Genomic DNA, 21,769 nt, shown 5'->3' on the forward strand with positions numbered 1-21,769 from the left:
GCCTTAAGCCATTGGGTTTTATGAAAGGAAGTGCTAGATAGTGTGGTTCATTTTAAGGAAATTGTAAATGTTTGACATATAATTTTCTGTCAAGATAAAGCATTTCCCTCATTAAATGGAAACAAGTACTCACTGCAGTGTTCAGCAGATGACTTCCTGTATTTTTCTTTCTCTTTCTACCTAATCTTAAACTGTGCATTACAAGTAGTAAGTGAAAAACCAAGTATTTTACCCAGTCAACGAAACTGATATATTCCATTTTTATCAATGTTTATATGACTGACATTCAAAAAGTTTTAATTTCCTCCCATCACTTGTGATGTTTTTAAAGTCATTCTTAACTCAAGGGACTTGCAGTTCAAACTGTCTCATCCCTTACAGAATGATATAAACTTCATAAACTCAACAGACACAACATGGGAGGTAAATTCCTTTCAGATGGTAGAATTATTCTGAGAATCAAGCCAAATGACTCCTCAGTACTGAGAAGAAAGCAAATGCCTCATTTCCCCCTTTAAGAAGACTAGAGGACCCAAAATAATGATCAAATGTTCCATACGACTGCAATCAGCTTCTGGGAAAGACACTTTAGCTCAAATAGTGGTCACTTAAACATTTGTAGTATCAGCCATTATGGCTCTGTGATAATGTGAAATGATTCTTAAAAATGAACTTCATGAGAAGCTCCTATGAGTTGAAATTTGTACTTCTTATGAGAGAATTAAGTATATAAACATGTTCATGTCTCTCAGTACTTATTTTTAAGTTTCCTCTACTCCGTGTGCCTCCCTACTTAAAGCTGTTATCTGTCCTTTCACGTTCAAGTTTCTTGAATGCAGGTATATAATGATTTCTGTTCTTAACTTCCTCTCACTCATTTTAGTCTTTGAGATATGCAACTGAGCCATGTAGCATACCAAACCTCTGCATACAGAAGGTTCTTTTTAAAAACTTGACTGTCATGCTTACTTGCCACTGAAAAGAACATCCTTCATAACTGTCCTTTTTTTTAAACCTTCCCAAAACACTGCTTACTACTGTTTTTCACGCTGTCTATATTTTTCTTTCGGTCTCTTTTTTTTAACCTGTCCCTTAAAAACCTTCAAATTTTTCTGTCTTTGATTTTACACTGTCATTTTTTCATACAATGCACTCATAACTTTGGTATGTAAATGCTCTCAAATTGTACACAAATGTGTGCTTGTATCCTTGCATTTTGGGGTTGGGGTAAGTGGAAAGGAAAAATAGCCATTTGCATCTGGTTTCCTGATGGATCTGTGACCCCTACATGAATAAGAGCCATTGCTTTATATGCACTTTCTATGATTTTACCTCTTGTCTCCTCTGAGGACAAATCATTGTTCTCCTTCTAGAATCCGATTTATCTGCCTGCCAGACTCTGTCCCACAGGCAACTCAGTCAAAATATCCCAAACTAAAACTCACTATTTTTTCCCTTCCAATCTATTTCATCTCCCATGTTGCTGGTTTTAAAGAATGTGATCTATGCTCCCTCAGTTGTTTAACCTAGAAATGTGCAATTGGTATTAGATTAGACTTCTAGGAAGTCATTATTTCTTGCTGATTCTAATTTTTCTATTTTTACAAATTTCTTCCACTTCCTTTTCCATTTACCCCTGTTTAATATGGACCTTACTATTTCTTTCCTAGAGATCACTTTGAAATTCTGACAAAAATCATCAACTCTACCTTCCCTGTCCAATATGGTGCAGCGTGTAACGTACAGTATTCAGAACAAGACTCTGGGTTCAAATCTCAGCTTGTTCACTTGCTAGTAGTGTGATATTTAAGCCTTATTCACCTCTCTGTGCTTAGCTTACCTTTCATATAGAGTTGGTAATAGAACCTATCATATGGTGTTGTTACCAGAATTAAATAAACTAATATATGCAAAGGTCTCAGAAGACTGGCTTGTGTTAAGTATTTGCTGATATTATAATAATGGTAAAAGCACCCATCTGGTCCCCTACTCCAGGCTTCTCAGCTTTACAGTATATTTTTCCTACATTGTCACTGGGGAGATTTTTCTAAAACACAAATATCACCATTATCATCATATATTGACAATGACTGCTCATTGATTTTATAGAAAAAAATGTGGCCTTTTTGGTCTCCCTCAGAGATCCTCTCTCTAAATTCATTTTAAGACTTAGGCTACAGCCCGCTCCCATGACTTCTGGAAAATATACATGCCGTTTGTACTCTCTGGTGTGTCCTTCACTTTCTTCATTTTTTAGACTTAACTATCATCTTCCCACTAGAACAAGCTTGCTTATGTTTTAATCCTAGATCAATGATTTCCAGCTTTGTAACTTTGGGCAAATTCTCAAATTCTCTGTAGAGGTTATAAAATTATGCTAGACATGGTAACTCCCTCATGTTGCTGTTGTAAGGGCTAACACGTAGAAAGCCTAAGCAAACTAGAATCATAATAAGGATTCAGTAAAATCCCCAAGAAAACTCTACAGATGCTGGATTCTGCCCTTATCCTTCTGTTCCTGCCATGATTTTAATATTTCTCTGCGAGCTTTGCTCGGGTCCAGGCACCCTAGGCTCACTTCTAGCAAATAATTCTGAAAAATAATTGTTTACTTTTTTCTCTCCTATCAAACCCTAGGTTCCTTAAAGCCACAGAACGAAATACATCTTTTCTTCTTCCCAGTAGTCTGAGCAATATTTGGCACATTATAGAAACTTACCAAATATTTGTTAAATAAAAATGAATAAATATCATTTCCCCAGAACAGAACAGTTGCTGCAGAACTGTTTTGAATGAATGGATAAATTTATGAACCACATCCTGCTATAGCAGAAATGAGCTTCGAGCTGATTTGGGCAGTGTGAGACAATCAGGCTATGTAAGTTTATAATACAGTCTAAATACTTTTTTTAAAAACTTTTTCTTTTCTTTTTTCCTTCCTTCCTTTTTTTACATGCTGTTAGTAATTAAATTCCCAATTATATATTTGCCACGTGTATGTTCAACATGAGATGATATTTTAATCACCACTGTACATAGATAACCAGTGAATTTATTTTTATTTTTATTTTTATTTTTTTTGAGACAGAGTCTTACTCTGTTGCCCAGGCTGGAGTGCAGTGGCGTGATCTCAGCTCGCTGCAACCTTTGCCTCCTGGGTTCAAGCAATTCTCCTGCCTCAGCCTCCTGAGTAGCTGGGATTACAGGCATGGGCCACCATGCCCAGCTAATTTCTGTATTTTTAGTAGAGATAGAGTTTCACCATATTGGCCAAGCTGGTCTTGAACTTCTGACCTCAAGTGATCCACCCACTTCGGCCTCCCAAAGTTCTGGGATTACAGGCATGAGCCACCGCGCCTGGCCAACTAGTGGTTTTTTAATAGTCACAGTAACTGATTATTCTCCCCTGAAAGATTCCAAACCTTGTTTGTATGCCTTATTAATGTAAATTACTTAATTCCAGCAAATATTTAACTTTGGTAATTTTGAATTGCCAAAAACATGAAGCAATCGGCTGAGCTTTGACATTGTGATAACACTGAGGGCAATATTTCTTTAGTGGATAATGTTTCTAAGAATAAATGTGGCCCAATGTTTGCAGATGAAGGTTAGACAAAAATAAATGTGTTACTCAGAAGCCTTACAAAATGGATGCAATTCAGTTTGAATTGACTATTTGCCTAAGACACCATTATTGTCTATTAGGAATAAGAAGAGGAAAATTTGGTGAATTATTTCAGAGAATGTGTTTATTAGTTGTCCTTCTTAAAAGTATCTCACAACATCAGATGTGTTAGTAGAAAAAGTGCTGTGAAACTAAACAAAAGCACTCTCTGAATGCAAAGATAGATTTACAGTTTCTGGATCAAACAAATGTTTGGGGAAAAAAGTACATGTCTAGCCAACACTTCCTAGGAATTCTTTATCATATAACTTTAATGCATTATAGGCATTTTAGAAGGCACTAAAATAAAGATAATTACAATTATTTTAATGTTGACTATGACTTAACACAGAAGCTATGCGTTTTATACTAACCTCTTTTAATTTTTCAACATTTAAGAAATTAATTCATTTACTTGTTTATGCATGTATTTATTCTAGGCCCTCTATTTCTTTTTTAAATTTGAACTTTTTTTTAATGACAAATAATAACTGTATATATTTTTGGAGTAAAACGTGATGTTTTGGTACATGTATACACTGCAGAATGATCAAGCTAATTAACATATCCATTACCTCACATACTCGTCATTTCTTTGTGGTGAGAACATTTACAATCCACTTTTTTGGCAATTTTGAACTACATAATTGACAAAAGTTGTATATATTTATGGTGTACTACATACCTACCGGGTAGATATTATGATTCCATTTTAGAGATCAGAAAATGGAGGCCAAAAAAGCTGCCTGGATGACTGTCAACACTCAAACACTCCGGGGCATTGTATTTAAACATTTTCTGCAGAGGAAGTTTTGCTTATAAAGCACATAATGAATGTACTTAACTGAATCTTGTCCATCGAAGGAGAAAGAAGAAACTAAAGTTTAATGAATCAACTGTGTCTTCAGCAATGGGATCTTCGCTTGTATATTGAGCATCTAATGTAATTCTTTCCCTATTGTGGTGAAATAGACATAATTCTCCTGACTTTATACATGATGAGACAGCTTCATTAAGGTTAAACTGGTTGCCAATGACAGGGGAAGCTCATTAACACTTTTTTAATCTGGCCTTGCAGTATTATATTCAGGCTGTCGCCACAGATTAGTGGGTCAGATTGAAACCAGAAGACCTTTTAGGGTCAATTAAAATGTTTGGCTTTTTGGATGACGACACGGCTCGTGTTTTTTAAGATCTTGTAGAATATCTATATTTGAGCTTTAAAATGTACATTTTAGAATATTTGTTGCGTTTATTCTGGTATGCTTATTTTGAAATATTTGCATATATATAAATTTATAAGTAAAATATTTACATATAATCCTTCAATAAATAATAAATTTATATGATATATAAATTTTGGTCAAAAAACAAAGAAAGGCTTTACCCATGTGTTTTAGAATTTGAATAAAAGTTCATTTTAATAACTGATATTCAATCTAGTATTATGCTATTAGCCATTTAAAATTTTAAATTCACCATAGCCAATGACTAAGGCTCCAGTGAAAATAAAGATATGCAGACAATGAAAATCTTCATAAAAACCTTATGAGAGCCACTTTCCACTTTTGTGTCTCTTATGAGTTCCAAAAGTAACTAAATATTTAGTTAGAACGCTTAACAGTAAGATTAAAGAAAAAAGATATTAACAAGAAGCAAATAAAATCTATGGTCATGACAGCAGAGAACCTATTAGAAAATTAGGCAATTACCTTAAATTAAGATGGCAAATCCTGTAGTTAAATCAAGATTCATTTCAGAGTTTTGTCATTAAAGAGAAAAGATATCTAGAGGCCTGGAATATTTAGACAAATTCAGTTTCTATGATTATTATTATTACTATTTTTTGGATATACTACATCATAGAACAGACACAGTTACTTTTTTCACTTCCTGAATGGCTATTAAGGGTACCATCTATCATGGCTATCCTCATTTTTCAAAAATGTTTCTTAAATTGAACAGATGTTTGCTTCCCTGATATTGCACCCAAAGTTCAAACCTAGCCAGAATGTTTACTTTTAAAGTCACACCCTCTTCCTCTAAAAGCTTAAAGACACATTTATTAGGCAAATACTCAGAAAAGAAGTTAAATTATGATAAGTATGCAGACATATGAGCTCTGTGAGAATCACTAGGGCTTGACATCCCTAAAATCATGAAATAAAAACTACTATTCCACTCCATGTGCTTTAAGTCTTAGGATGATAAGAAAAATGTGTTTTCAATCTTTCCCAAAATGTATTCAGCTCAATATGAGAATAGATATAACTTGTATTAATACTTAATTGTTAAATACTCATGAGTTCCATTAAAATTCTCTGGCAAAATACTACTATGCTTTCCTTCCAGTGGACTCTAACTCAAGATTTTGGCAGAGTCTGACTGATTAGCAGGCTTTTCCCTTCCCAATCACATTACTGAGCACACCCAAATGGAGCTCTGGGAACTCACTGTTTAAAAAATATTACTTTACAAAGTATATTAAAGGCTTGTTTAGACTATCTAAAGGAGATATAACTCGAGGTAATGGAGTGTAATAGAGAAATATGAAATGTCTTTAAAACAAAATCACTTAATATGGAGTTATCTTCCCTTTTCATAACTATAGATGAAAGCATGAAATTGAACAAATTTGTCACATAGCTCAAATCCACTTTTAAATTAAAGGAGCCTCCCCATGTGTACATTGCATATGCTCACTGAACCACTTCATGAATGGTCACATAAGCCACAGCTTAATAACAACAACTTGCAGATGTAAGTGGTATTCTCTTTCACTCATCACCATTTACAATTCCATCTTCGTTCAGAGAAAGGCTGATTAAAGAAATACAGAAGATGACTTCAAGTTCCAAACTTTGAAGAGCTCTACTGAGGCTCACTAGAGGTTCTGCTTGAAGGAAACAGGTGCAAGCAGAGGCATTCATTCAATAATTGTTAGGTGGATGGATGGATAGACAGATGTATGCCTTCTAAAGAAATACAGGGTTGTAGATATTCCCGAAGGTTCAATGGCTCCAGACATTCTAGTGATATCAAAAATTTGTATCTCCACTGTCACAAAGATACCCCAGAATTAATGAACCTAAATACCCTGATTAAATCTATCCTGCACAGGACTAAGCACAAGTGAACTTAATAAACATTTTTAATAACAATAATCCTGCCTCACTCATAATACTTGTTTCAAATAGTCTGTCTCCGTTTCTCTGCAACCCACAATTTCCTACCCCATTCCCTTTAAAAGGAAATAATAAATATTCGTTTAAAAATGGAAATCCTCCTGAAACTCTCCCAGCACTATGAACTAATTTTTAACATTGGCTCATCTCTGTCCTATATATAGTTAAGTGTCTAACACCATAATACCAATTATTTATTCACGACAGTATCACAGATTTTATCTAAGGTTAAAAGACAAAGAAAGAAGAAATTAGAAAGCTCTTTCAGAAAGACATTGTGGATTCACAAATTTAGGCTTATGAATACATTCTCTAGGTAGAAACATGAGAAAATTATCAACATAACTTCATAAATGATTCTAACCATAAAGTTCTTCTGCTATTTTTTACACAGCAATCAATGCACTGTAGAAAGCTATATTGAGTATTTACTTGATCAAAGGAAATAAAATATTAACAATACCAAAGTGAGGAAGACATTCTTACCACCTTCTTTAGTGCAAAGATTGACAAGGTTGTGGACTGTGTCCATCAGCTCCAGTTGCTGCTTCTGAAGGACACTGTTGTTGGTGGTAGCTCTGTTTAATTGCTTTTCCAGCTCCTGGATTATATATGTTTGACGAGTAACCAAGCCTTGAAGGTTCTCTTTCTCTTCCTTTAAGGTGTCCAACTCTTCCTTGTGTTTTCCTTCCATTTCTAAGATTTTATGTTCTAATAAACTACAAGGAAGTGAAAATAAAACTTAGATTTGAAAAAATGTTATACAAAAAAACCCTTATAATTCAATTGGTTCCTGAATTTATTTAAGATGAGAAATTTTACACTTCACTGTAAAAATATTTTTAAGTGAGAGACTTAAGAATATGTATTCTTCAGAATAGGAGTTACACATATAACATGTCAAATAAAAAATAAGTAAACCAGATATTGTCAGAGTAATGTTTGCTTTTAACTATGATTTAGTTTCTTGGTTTCCTTGGGTGTATCTTATATCCAAGGTAGCTAACTTACACCCAAATAGCTATACTCTAAAGAAGTTATAGTATAACTTTCACTAAAGAAATGGACCTAAGAGGAAACAGAATAGTTCAGGAAAAAAACAAACAACACGTAGAAACTACTTTTTATTCACTTTGCTTCATTTATTTGGGGTTTTCAAAACATTAACATTGACTAAATTTCACAATAGTTCTGTGGGATCAAGAATAGTATATTGACCATCTGCAAAATCAGAAATAAAGAGAAAAATATGAAATAATCAGAAACACAAAGATTTATGTACAATGACATTAAGAAAGAAAAAAATCTCTTATTTTGAAACTGTTGAAAATATTTTTAATCATTTTAAGGATATTAGAAAATGCTCAAAATATGTTAGGTGAAAAAAGAAAAAAACAGCAATATACATTCTCAATCACACACACACACACAAAGAAAACTATATTGACACAGAAACCACAGGAGCCAAAAGTGATCTATCTAAAGTCACAATGAATTCTTGTGATTTTTGATAACTGGTCCTGTATCATAACCACTAGCTTCCTTTATTTCTCAACTCAAGCTTCAGGATGAGGCTTAATGACACTACAAGTTCCCAAGTCACTGTATAAATGGTAACAAAATGAAGACTTCCTTTGGCTGATGGTACGGTCTTCTGAAAGGAGTTGGGATGCTTTGCTCAGAGTGTTGCAGTCTTTAACTGAGGCCCTTCCTTCTCCCTGAGCTCTTTACAGGATATTCCCCTTGTATATTGCATATTAAAAATGATAGAGAAAGCAGAAGCATTTTTGGAGCCTACCAACTGACTGGAAATAAAAAGCATTAACATTTTATGGAGTGTCTAATATACTAGCTTTCCTCAGGGGAAAGGCTTACTCAGTTTTCTCAGTTCTGTTTTCAGAAGGTTCAACCCGTCCTTAGTTTACAAGGTGTTATTAAAATGCCACATACCAGAATGGGCACTTAATTTACCTTGGAGAAATACAGCACTGAATCATTCCTTTCAAAAAGGGGACACTAGGGAGTGTTTTAGATTCAATACTTAAATTATAAAATAGAGCATGTTTGAAGAGCCAAATCTTCCAACACCAGGTACTGGGGGACAAAGTGTAACATCTGATTGTCTTTTACACAGATTAAGAAGTGTGGGTCCAAGGCTTAAATGGCATAAAAGACTGTGAGGGAATCGAGAGATGTCCATGTGGCAGAAGCTGTGCCATCCTGGTAGATGCCAGAAACCTTGTGGATGGATCAGCATGGTAGATGGTGATGATGATGTCAATCATACTTGTCATGATACCTCTCATTTATGACATGGTTGCTATGTGTCAGGTACTGTTTTTTTGTTTTGCTTTTTGTTGTTGTTTGTTTGTTTTAAGACAGAGTCTTGCTCTGTCGCCCAGGCTGGAGCACAGTGGCGTGATCTTGGCTCAATCTCTACTCACTGCAAGTTCCGCCTCCTGGGTTCATGCCATTCTCCTGCCTCAGCCTCCCGAGTAGTTGGGACTACAGGCGCCTGCCACCATGCCCGGCTAATTTTTTGTATTTTTAGTAGAGATGGGGTTTTACCATTTTGGCCAGGATGGTCTCGATCTCCTGACCTCGTGATCTGCCCGCCTCGGCCTCCCAAAGTGCTGGGATTACAGGCATGAGCCACCGTGCCCGGCCAGTGTCAGGTACTGTTTTAAGTGGTTGTTATGAGTTCAATTATGGCCCGCCCATGCTTGCCCCCCAGCCAAAAAAAAAATATGTATATATGTGTGTGTGTGTGTGTGTGTGTGTGTGTGTGTGTATGTGTTGAAGTCCCAACCTCCAGGAAGTCAAGAATGTGGCCTTATTTAGAAACAGATTCATTGCAGATGTAATTAGTTAAGGTGAGGTCATCCTGGAGGAGGATGAGCTTCTAATCCATTATGATTGGTGTCCTTATAAAAAGGGAAATGTTGAGAAACAGATCAGATGTGCACACAGGGAAAAGGTTGTGTAAAGATTGGAGCACTGCTGCCTCAAGCCAAGGAACTACTGGCAGGTAGGAGAGAGGCCTGGAACGGAGTCTTCCCTAGGGCCTTTGGAGAGAGCCTAGCCCTGCAGGCACCTTGATCCTTGATCTGGGACTTTCAGCCTCCAGAATATTCAGAGAATACATTTCCATTGTTTAGAAGAAGAGGAAGAGGAAAAAGAAGTGTGGCCAGAACTACTCCTGGGCATTCCAAATCTTTGCCAACAAACTTGTACTCCAAGAATATGGCAGGAAAGCTGCCCGTGAAGTCAAGCCCGAAAAATACCTGAGGCTTCTAAGACTCTACTAATTTATACCTTTAGTAGTGTGCACACATTCACATAAGAAAGTTTCTCATTGAGACCCATTAGCAGAAACTGTGTGACTTCTGCAGTAGAAGTCCCATTTCTGTTTTGAATTGCTTTCATTCTACCAATACCAAGACAGAAAGGAGCCCTGCCCTGCACCGATCATAAAGTAAACCCAATTTAGATAGAGCTTGGGTACAGTAATATAGGGAAACTGTGATGATCACTTATTTTTTAAAAATTCTTTTGGAAATGAAAAACTTAGGCAAGGTAAGCAGTGTAAGATGAAGAACAACATCTGTAAGGGGTAGGTATGATTCATCTTCTTTTACCATGTGATTTTTCTTCGCCAGTAACTTTTTGTTGGAGAAGTTCGTGGTAAAACACAAACAAAAACAAAAATCTTCTCCATTATCTTTATTGGTTAAAAGTTTCATCCCACCTACTGGGGTAGGCGTCAAAGGAGATCTTCTCTGTGCCCATTAATTTTTGGCCTTCAGATCTGAGAATTAACCACGACCAGTGTCTTAGCTTATTCTCTGTTTACTTTTTATTTACTTTTCTTGCTACTCCTGGGGTAATGATCAGAGGCAAGATGCCCATAATTTTGAGTTGTTAACTTATAAGAAAATTGTCTTTTAAATTCATAGGCGTTATAGTCTACTAGTGAGAAAACTTAGCATTACCTATTAAACTGGCAAGCATGTAGATATCAAAATTTGAATGTTATAGTCATATAATACTGGATAAAAATTCTGAATTACCATTTTGTACTTGAAATAAGATGAGCACTGGCCTTTCAGTTTTCCTAATCAGTAGGTAACATTCTGGTTTGGAAAATATCATGCTATAGTTATAATTTGTATTTATTAGTTGCTAAGTGCCAATAATTCTGTAAAACATAAAATGACACTATTCTTACTCTAGGGTTTATTTTTAGAGAATAAAAACCTCAAATGAAAATGCAGAAGCTAAAAGAAACTTCTGTTTCAGACATAATACTTTTTTTTTAATTTTTGCATCAGTGTTTTTCTGTTTATTTTTGATGTATTCCTTGTTCAAGCGGACATATGCGCAGAGATAGCTGCTATCTGAGATGTCAGTAAAGAAGGTGGGCTTGTTTGATTTGTTTTGTTTTTCAGGATAATTTGGAAAGAGCTGAGAATGGAAAGTAGATCAAAGAAGCCCCGGTACTAAAGGAAACAATTCTGGACACTGGCTTGTGGAAAAGATCTGCTTTTCTGAGTAAAAGGAATAGATAATATGTATAATATATAATATAATGTACATTAGCATGTTAGACAGAACATTAATTTTCATAATTCATCAGACAACCTTTAATGCTCCCTTACTAGCAGGTATCAAAAGATACCCATATAGTTTGTCATCTTAGAATAGACAGTGCATGTAATGTGAAAAAGAGACTGTCCATGGAACTAAGAAGCCTACTCTACAGCACAGACATTCCACAGGATTTGGAAACCCAAGTAATATGCATTAACAACTACAAGCAAATTGGAAACATGTTACATTGTTTCTCTAATGGCAAGTCTTACCAGTTAATTATCTCTTCTCATCATTTTCTCATCACATTTCTTCACTCGGAGCGCCCTTAATAACATTTGTACTTCAGTAATTATCTACCAACTTTATTTATTAGGGACATTTTTCATATTAATGACAACTTTTTAGACTTCTTCAGGCAAGACTGATCTCTTCTTGACCCTCCCTTCCATTTCTTTTGACTACACTCATCCCCTTTTTTCATCTTCTCTTCATATTTGGCTTCCAAAAGACTGCTCTCTTCTCTTTGATTCCTCCCATCTATTGGCTAGTATCTACTTTGGAAGTCAGCCCTTCCTTGTCATTACTTCCAAAATGGTTTCAATGCAAACCTCACTTGCCAGAAAACTCTATATACCATCTCTACTTATTATCTTATTCTTGTAACACACCATTATAGTTATATAGCATTTTAAAACCTTTATCTCCTTTGATTCTTAAAGCAATATAGTAACATAGACTGAGCAGATGTTACAGACCCTCATGGATAGGTAAGAATCAAATGTTTTCTTCAAAATCATGCAGATATTAAGTGTCCGAACCAGGAATAAAAAGCCATGTCTTCTAAGTTGTTAGACTGGAAATCTACTCAAGACATCCCACTGCTGTGTCAATGAACATCCTATAGTCTCATCTCTTTGACTTAACACACTATAATCTCTTCCTATTTCTTTTATTCATCATGTTATACCAGGAACCAAGGCACTGCCTTCACATATCCTTAATATTTGCTGCTCTCCATTTAGTTGTTCTGGGAGCTTATCCTTCACAATATTTGAACCTGTTTATCTTTCCCACATATAAAAACAGAATTACTTTGTCAAGTCGATTTTTAACATCTGGACTAGAATTTTCTTAAATACTACCCTGTCTTAATACCTCTTCCATTAAATTTATGTGTTAATTTTAATTATATTGTTAATATACTGCTCATATTTCATTTTGTCCCTGAAGCTTTTCATTGATTCTTTACTATTTTCGTTATCCAGGTCCGTTGGGAGTGGCCACCTCAGCTAGCATGGGGATCTTTATATGGAGAGGTTGATCTGAAGGACGACATTGCAGCCCCAGTGTCCTAAAGTTAGGTAGTCAAAGTAGTCAGATTTTCCCTGATGACAGTCTCAGCTACATGTTTAGCTTAGGTTTGCATTTTAAACACAAAACCTGGATGGTGACTGAACACCAGTGCACTGTTTCCTAGAGCATATTCACTATGTTCTTTGAAGCAAAATAAGAGTTTTCTTGTTAAGATTTAGGGAAGCCTATATTAAACAGTTTTTATTAAGATGCTTCTTTTAGGATTAGGGTTCCATGGAACAACACTTTATGAAACCATGCACCTAAATCTATACAAATTGAGCTAGAAATCCAAGGAGAGAGTTTCTCACAGGAGTCTCAGGACTTCCTGTTTTCCGTCTTTCTGGAAACACTTTGAGAAGAGACATGCACAGAATTCTGGCACTTAGCTTCTATTTGAGGCAGAGGTGTACTTTAATGAATAAAATAAACAAAATAATCTGTGCCTCGAACTTTAGTAAAAGGTTCTAAATGAGTGTACAGCAAGTCCTATTTGAAGTTTCTGGTAGACTTCTCCATACCCCTGTTTTACACTGCCTTCTCCAACATCTTATTGGAAATATTTCAAATCATTGAACATATCTTGAAGCTTTCACAGAAAAGGATATCCCTTTCAAATTGTTTCCCACAATAGAGTTCTTAATGTAGCAGCCAATGAATTCACAGTGGTGACAGTTGCCTAAGCTCTATGAGTATAAATATAGCCCTTCAAACAAGGAGGAAGATGTTGAAAATATAGAAACCTCATTTTTATCTGTCTGAATCTATTTACAGATGTTCCAATATTTTCCACTATTTTCAATATGTATGGTGTCAACATGTGTTGCAAATATGGGTTTGTAAAGAGTGATTTTTCTCCCCATTTAAATACACACAGATTTAGTTCAGGTTAAATTTATACTTTACGTGTCTAATTGGAATGCAATAAATTTCCTCTCAAAGTCTGAAATCATATTTGTTTGGAAATTCAAATTTGGAGTAGAAGCATAGATACTATAAGTAAATATTAGCAAATAAATGTAAAGTTTGGGGTAAAGAAGAATAAGCTAAATGTATTATAAAAACCAGCAACTAAGAAAAAAAAAGACTGATACATTTCATAACACAGAGATGTAATGTTTCTATTAAAAAATAAGTTGGACAATAAATAATAAACTAGAGAAAATTTTGTAACATATATTACAAAGTTTTAATATCCATTAAAGAGCTCATATGAGTTAATTTAGAAAAGGATAAACAGCCGGGCGCGGTGGCTCACGCCTGTAATCCCAGCACTTTGGGAGGCCGAGGCGGGTGGATCACGAGGTCAGGAGATCGAGACCATCCTGGCTAACACGGTGAAACCCCGTCTCTACTAAACATACTAAAAAAAATTAGCCGGGCGTGGTGGCGGGCGCCTGTAGTTCCAGCTACTCGGGAGGCTGAGGCAGGAGAATGGCGTGAACCCAGGAGGCGGAGCTTGCAGTGAGCCGAGATCGCGCCACTGCACTCCAGCCTGGGCGACAGAGCGAGACTCCGTCTCAAAAAAAAAAAAAAAAAGAAAAGGATAAACAATATAATAGAAAAAATGTTAAACATACATAAATAGGCTAGTATGTAGTCACAGAAAAAGAAATCTAGTCACAGAAGAAATGCAAATGGTTAATACACGCAAAAACATGCACAACTTAACTTCTCAAGAAGCCGAGATTAATTAGATGGCTAGCAAAGTTTTGGGAAATTTGAAAGCCCAGGTACTCTTAGGGAGAAGGTAAAATGTGAAGATAACTTGTGAATATCTATAAAAAATGTAAATTATCACATCACTAATTATAGTTTTGATAAATTATATATCTATTAACATAAATAATACTTATAATAGGTTATAAATTATAGTGCATCTATAAAAATAGATTACTACTCATTCTTGAAAATGAATGAGGTATATCTGTTTATGGTTATATGTGTAATATATGTACGACAAATTATTATGAAATAAATAGTAGAAAAAACCCCAATGATAAAATAATCTACACATATATGCACATATCATATAAACAAGTACTTGTGCATGTGTGCAATTACATGAGTGTACATCTGTGTAAACACACACATAAATATGCACACTGTATATATATATACACATATGTTAGTATGTTTAGAGAAAACATCTGGAAGAGTAAGCACTGAATTTAATCTCTTAATGATGATTCTCTGCTAGCAGGTGGTATGGTGTAGGGGTGTGGAATTAGGGGAAATTTGACTTACAACTGTATATGCATGTATATAATTTAATATACATGTATATACAACAAGTTTGTCTTACTTGTTTTTATTTATCATAGAAATGGAGGAAACAGTCATAGGTCTAGAATGGCCTGCGCAAATGCTATCCAGAAATTTTAAAGGTGGGCTGAATTAGTGAACCTCACAGTATACAATAGTAACATTGAGTGCCATGCAATGGGCTTTTGGCAATGCAGAATAGTGGTGTAAACACGATCTCTATTTTATTCATGTTAAAAACGATAAATGGATTTACAGTATTTAATGTAAACAATATGATCTGTCTTTTCCACTAAAAGTATTTTTATTAGTTGTGTGTGTGTGTGAGTCTTTGTGTGTGTGTGAGTCTCTGTATGTCATATGGATAAATGGCATTTGTTGGGTTAGAGCTATTGGGACATTTCCCAGTTCCTTATTCATTTAACATTCAAAATGCATTTAATACTAAATATGCTTATGTGTAGAAAATTGTGCCCACGAGCAGGAAGACAATGAAAATAAAACACATTCTCTGTGTCCTAGAAGGTCACAGCCTAATAGTATGGATATAGATAAATAAACATGCACACACAGAAACATACATATAATATAATGTGATCAGATAAGTGAAATTATGGGGAGGAAACAGGTACAGGGCTATCACATAGGTCATAATGAGCAAATCTATCTGGTAGAGCCAGAGACGGACTGTAAGAGAAGCTGACACACGCAATGAGTTTCCAAGGATGAATAGAAATTTGTGAGTTGAATAAGGAATGTCAGGCAAACATCAAATATGTCTGAAATAACATCATGTGTTCAGTGTCATACTAACAACTAACATGATTAAACACTGCTGCTCATGTCAGGCACTGTTCTCAGTGATTTACACACATTAACTCAATCTTCATCTTAACTTCATACAGTACAATTATTGTCATTGTTATGTTACAAATTAGGAAACCAAAACACATAGAATCTATGTAAGTTGCACAAAGTCACACAAACAATATGTGACTTAGTCGATTATCCCAGGAATCAAGGAAAAGTGAAACCAGGCAGTCTGGCCTCAGAGCTCATGCTCTTAATATTAGCGTGTATCCTCTAAAAAATAAGATTATTGGAAGTAAGTCTGCAAAAGTAAGATTATAGTGATCATGGACTGTATTGTGTGCTAAACAACTTGAACTTTCTTCTATCAGTTATAGAGAATCGTCATTTGGTTGAGAGGGAATTAATAGAGGAAAATAGTCTGACTTGCATTTTAGAAAGAAGACTTTGGCACAGCTTCTGGATAAGGACTGGAGTGGCACATAGCTTAAACCCAGAGGTCACTGCAGTGGCCTAGACAAGAATTCATGGCAGCTTGACCTAAGACATAGTCAGTGGGAATGGAAAGGATGGGACGGATTAGAAAAATATTTAGAAGATGGAATTGATAGCATCAACAGTGACTGGTGAGTTGTGGGGGATTAGGGAAAGAGAAGAATTAAGATGAGCCTTAGATTTCCAATCTGATCAGAATTGTATTTCATGCCAAGATACTAAGGTTATTATAATTTAAAAAAAGGAAAATGCTACATGCTATTAAATATTATTTTAAAAATTAACAGGGAAAAAAGGTAACATTCTAGTATGTAGGCGTTCTATTTACAAGAAAAAGACTAGAATAATATAAATTCAAAAAGTCACCTTTTTTATCCTTGTTATAAACAACTAATATAATTCAGCCTAGTTTAATGTTAGAAGTTAGCAAGTTACTTTAGCATTTTGTAAATAATTTATCAAATGAAAGATAGCTTTAACTTAAAAGACTATGATTTCATTTTTCATTTCTTTAGGCATATTAAGCATTAAATATCAATACTGTATTTTATTATAATAATTAGTAAGGCATAATTGGGTATCTTGAAGTTGCACATGCTTCAATCACTTAAAATTAATTAACTTAACAACTTCCCATAACTCCAGCTAGAAGATAGATGAGCATGTCAAATAAGTTCAGTGAATTCCCAAGGTAAAATAAATAGTTTATATCTTCTGCTCTAATATTAGAAGGACTAAATAATGACCTATATAGTGACAGGCCAAAAACAACTGGTCTACCCCTTTCTTCAAATGAATATTTGTTTGTTTTAAGAGAATAACTTGACAACTACATCAATTATACTTGAGGCCTCATCACATTGCAAAAATATTTTTATAATAATTAAGGCAGAGAATCACCATGAACTTGAACTCTAATTTTGCCATATCCTTAGCTGTTTGGTCATAAGCAACTTACTTGATTTCTGTGAGCCTCAGGGCTTTTTTTAAGTGTAAAATAGAAATAATAATACATACTTTGCAGGATTGGTTGGAGGATTGGAAATAGTAAGTTAAAGCACCTGGCACAGATGTTTACCTTGTACTAGTAGCTAGGCGGCAGCTAGTATTGCTCAAACTATGTAGGAATAGCCATCACATGTCTCGTTTCAGTTCACTCTGAATGGTCTTACTGAAGACTTCCTTAATCTTCACTCTGCATACTCAGCACAATCAAGAAAGCCCATGTGCTCCGTCTTTGTATACATGGGGTTTTGATTTCCCTTCCTGTATACCCTGGTGAGACAGAAGGGCTCCTTCTGGAATATTCTTTACCCTGGCTTTGCTTCCGCCTTGCAAAAAGTTGGGGTTAAGTCAGAGATGGGCGGGTGCTGGGAAAACTGGCCAGGTGACCAAACCTTTCGACTAACAGACCCAGTCACATATTTGGTTCAACTGAAGGAAACTGCATTAGGACATCATTTCCTGTACACCTCTATTCCATTGTTTTAGAAAGCAGTAGGAAACATACTGGAGGAAACTAGTGAAAGTTTACATTTTGTGTCCTACTTTGTGTTCATATCACTCCCTTTGTGGGCAAGGTAAAATATTAATGTTTCCCATTTACTTAGGTTCTTGGTTGTGTAATTCCAATTATATGGTTGAGTTACAGATTCCTTACTCCCAAGTGTTGTTTCTTTGAGGTAAGAAACAAAACCAGGTTTTAAGTTTCGGGTAGCATCCAACAAAAGAAAAACATATTGCCTAAAGAGAACAAACTGGAAGCTTTTTAGAGTGACTCCCTCTGGACTGTTAGGAAAACAAACAGCAGAGCAAACGTTGCTAATCCTGTTTCTGCTTTGTGCTTCTGGCCATGTAGGGGATAAAGAAGTGAATCTAATGAGGCCAAAAATCCATTTCCAATCCTACAAGTGATGCATTTAATTTGTCAGGATGTAAATCAGCAGGACCTCTCAGCATGTTTGTGTAGTATAATCCTAACCATAAAATATTCCTCCTCATTTTGCCAAAGCAGTGGTGGACCTTCCTAAGGGCCAGCTCACTGACTTGGCGGCTGAAGCCCCATCTTACTCAAACCTGGTAAGTCCCACACCCAGACACAACCCGACATTCCTTGGGGAGGAAACAAAGCTTAATTTAGATAATCCCCCCTGCAAAGTGTATTAGCTGATCCAAACCAGACCTGACCAACTAAAGGCATGTTGTTGCTGCATTTCAGAGATGCCTTAATGTAGAAAAAGCTTCTTGTTGCATTTGGAGGATTAAGATTCATATAAGGAATAACCAGTGGTAATCGATAAACTATTTTTTTAAAACATAAACAGCTTCATGCTTGACTTTGAACCTCTCTCCACTTAAATAGGAGGAGCACATTTCTTTGTTGCAATATAAATTGCCTGGCAGAGCTCCCCTAATTCCATTGCACATATGAAAATAAACAATAACAATAAACAGAATAGGGAAAGTATGCTATGTATCACAAATGGGTATTTTTTATTTGTATAAAGAAAAACACTTCTCTTTTTTTTAAGTTGTTTATGGAAGACTATGTCTAATTTAAGAACAGATGTTCTGCCAATACTCCATCACACACATTAGGCCCTTAGACAAGAAGACAGACAGATAACTATAGAGATACAGCAATACCAGGAGGCATAGAAATTGATTGAAAAATACCCCAGAACCACATGTGAGATAATGCCATACTTGAGGGGTCCACTGTCAAAAAAGAAAGAGATGTGGAAAGGAAGTGTAAGATGCATGCAAGTTTTTGTCTGTGTGAGCACAGAAATGAATTTCCAATTAAAACCCAAATCTCTGAATTTGTAGTGAAATACCTATATTACTAGAAAAGGACATTGCTATAATCCTGAAAAAATTAACATTAGCAATAAATGATGTGATTTACAAATGTAAGAAAACCTGAGTTTTCTGTTGAAATTAGAATTTAATAAGGGGGGAAAGTTCATCAGCAGAAGGCACAAATATGTTTTGGATCAGAAGTCAGATTCCTTTGAGATACTGAAGTGCATGGAAGCCCCTTCTACCCGACCCAGAGTGGAGCTCTTTTGATAGCTTGCACCCTAACTCACTTTTACTGATAGAGCAGAGAGAACAACTTTAAAGCAGTTTGCCTTTAAAATATAATATTTCATAGTGAGAATTCTATAGTAGGAAATGATACCAGATGCTGCATAAAAATCATGACAGGAAGACAAGAAAATCTGAAATGATCCAGAATTAAGGTAGAAAGGATACATTTTTAAGAAATAAAGAGAAAGAAAGAAAGAAAGAGAAAGAAAGAAAGAAAGAAAGAAAGAAAGAAAGAAAAAGAAAAAGAAAGAAAGAAAGAAAGAAAGAAAGAAAGAAGGGAGGAAGGGAGGGAGGGAGGGAGGGAAGGAAGGAAGGAAGGAAGGAAGGAAGGAAGGAAGGAAGGAAGGAAGGAAGGAAGGATAAATATGAGAAGGAGGGAAGAAAAGAGAAAGAGACAGAGTACCTGAGTACAAGTGGTGCATAAGGATGGCATTTGTTTTGCAGCTAGGGAGGAGACTTTTCAGGCCTCCCAGTTTATGTTATGGTATCATGACGGCTCAAGGGTCAGATACAGACAAAGATATAATATGCAGATCAGTAGGGAAAAACTAAAGAATGTAAATTCATGCTGGCAACTCTTTCAGAAATAAATCAGGTGGTAACATAACTACTGAGAGATGGATTCAAACCATCTTAGGTTATACCAGTAAAATGAAATATGCAGTTATTAAGAATATTAGAGAATATTTTATTAATGTAAAATGACATCTATCTCCAAAGAAGTCAGACTTCCAGACTGTGTGTAAGGTATGACAGAACTTTTTGTGAAAATGATATTTATATATAAAATGCAGCAAAATATGCAGCTCTTTCTGTATGATAAAGCTGTGGTTTTTAATTTTCCTGTGTTTTTTTTTTGTCCTTATGCTATAATAAATGTGCTATTTGTATAATTATAAAACCAAACGACGACCCAGAAAAATAAGGGGAAATTGTCATTGTTTTACTTATCCATGATTCCTGGGCAAAGCCTTCACAAATAGCATCTTGAAATATGACTGTAAATGTGGTTCACTTTTGGTGACCCTAGATTAAGGGATGGTTGAAGCATACCTATTACATACATGTATAGGTCTGGTTACTGTGAAATTGCAGGGGAATAAATGGTATATTTCAACAGGATTGTTAGTTCTAGAACATTTAATCATGCAATAAGGGTCAAGTCCTGTCAAGTTTATTTGTAGTTATACAGTTAACCCCATGTCACAGTACAAGGATAAATAAATGTAACACTTAGAAATACAAGTCATACAGCATGAGTGACCCCTTTCAGATTCTAAACCAACAGCCAGGTTTGTATTTTTCATGCAGAAGTTTAATTGTAATTGTTGCATCATGCTCTACTTTTAGCATGAAGTTGGGAAGTTCTTTTAGTTTGTAGATAATATGAAGAGGCCACGTGTTACAGTGGAAAGATGAGGACTAGCAGCAAAGACACCTAAATTACATTCCAATTTCGGCCACTAGCAAGCTGTGTGACCTTGGACAGGTCACTGCCTTCCACTGAGTCTCTGTTCCCTCACTTGTAAAGAACAGAACTAGCAGTCCTCTTAGGTGCCTTCCTGGTGTGGAATATAAAGGGAACTCTAGTGCCACCAGTTCAATGGCATTTAACCAGTTTCTATCAATACCATGGTCTTTACCTCAATATTATGCATAGGAACTGAACCTTCTTCAAGTTATCTAGATACCCAGAAGAAAAATCAATGTAATGCAAGAAACTTGTCCTAAGGAAGTCAGTGTTTTGAATTGTTCATCATCAATGTTAATGACTTCAAAATAATATACTCTTTCATTGTCCCAGCATTCAAGATGTCTAAGTTCCAATTCAATCAAATGAAATGATTCATAATTTATAAAACAAGATGGTGTGATGACATCTATAAAGCTAACCAAAGAAATTTACTATGTCCAAAGTAAATGGCTGTAAATGACAACTAAAAAACCAAACCCTTGATCAGCTTTATAGGTAAATTATTTTCTAGAAAAAATATACATTTTCCTTCTCTCTAGTGCTATATTTCTGAATTCAACAACGCTGTAGCTTTGTAAAAGCCTAAGAATTGGGGTTTGAGTAGGAATTTAAGAGGCTGTATTCTCTGTTGTTATAGGTTTTCATCCTGCTGAAAAATGTCAATATTTTATGTCACTTTATTTAGTCATAGAATCAAATTTTTGCAGATGTGGTGAGATTTGAACTACTACCATTAGAGAAATTAATGCTAAAAGTTATATAAAGCAAATATTTCAAGAGTATCAGCAACAATATTAATTTACTACTGACATACTAGCTGAATTTGCCTTAAGTTCT

The 21,769-nt window shown here is 35.3% G+C and overlaps 1 protein-coding gene across 2 annotated transcripts in view; it reads right to left on the reverse strand.

Annotated features, from left to right (window-relative positions):
- The window catches only part of ANGPT1 (angiopoietin 1), a 254,245-nt gene that overhangs the window by 64,779 nt on the left and 167,697 nt on the right, over positions 1-21,769 (reverse strand). The window contains exon 4 of one of the 2 annotated variants that reach the window (XM_019032972.4): positions 7,339-7,568. In XM_019032972.4, coding sequence (XP_018888517.1) covers positions 7,339-7,568 — 230 coding nt within the window. Of the gene's footprint in view, positions 1-7,335; positions 7,569-21,769 lie in introns of both variants that reach the window. The other variant, XM_004047428.5, reaches the window with a different exon arrangement.

The sequence above is a fragment of the Gorilla gorilla genome, chromosome 7, assembly GCF_029281585.2.
Source record: "Gorilla gorilla gorilla isolate KB3781 chromosome 7, NHGRI_mGorGor1-v2.1_pri, whole genome shotgun sequence".
Lineage (NCBI taxonomy): Eukaryota > Metazoa > Chordata > Mammalia > Primates > Hominidae > Gorilla > Gorilla gorilla.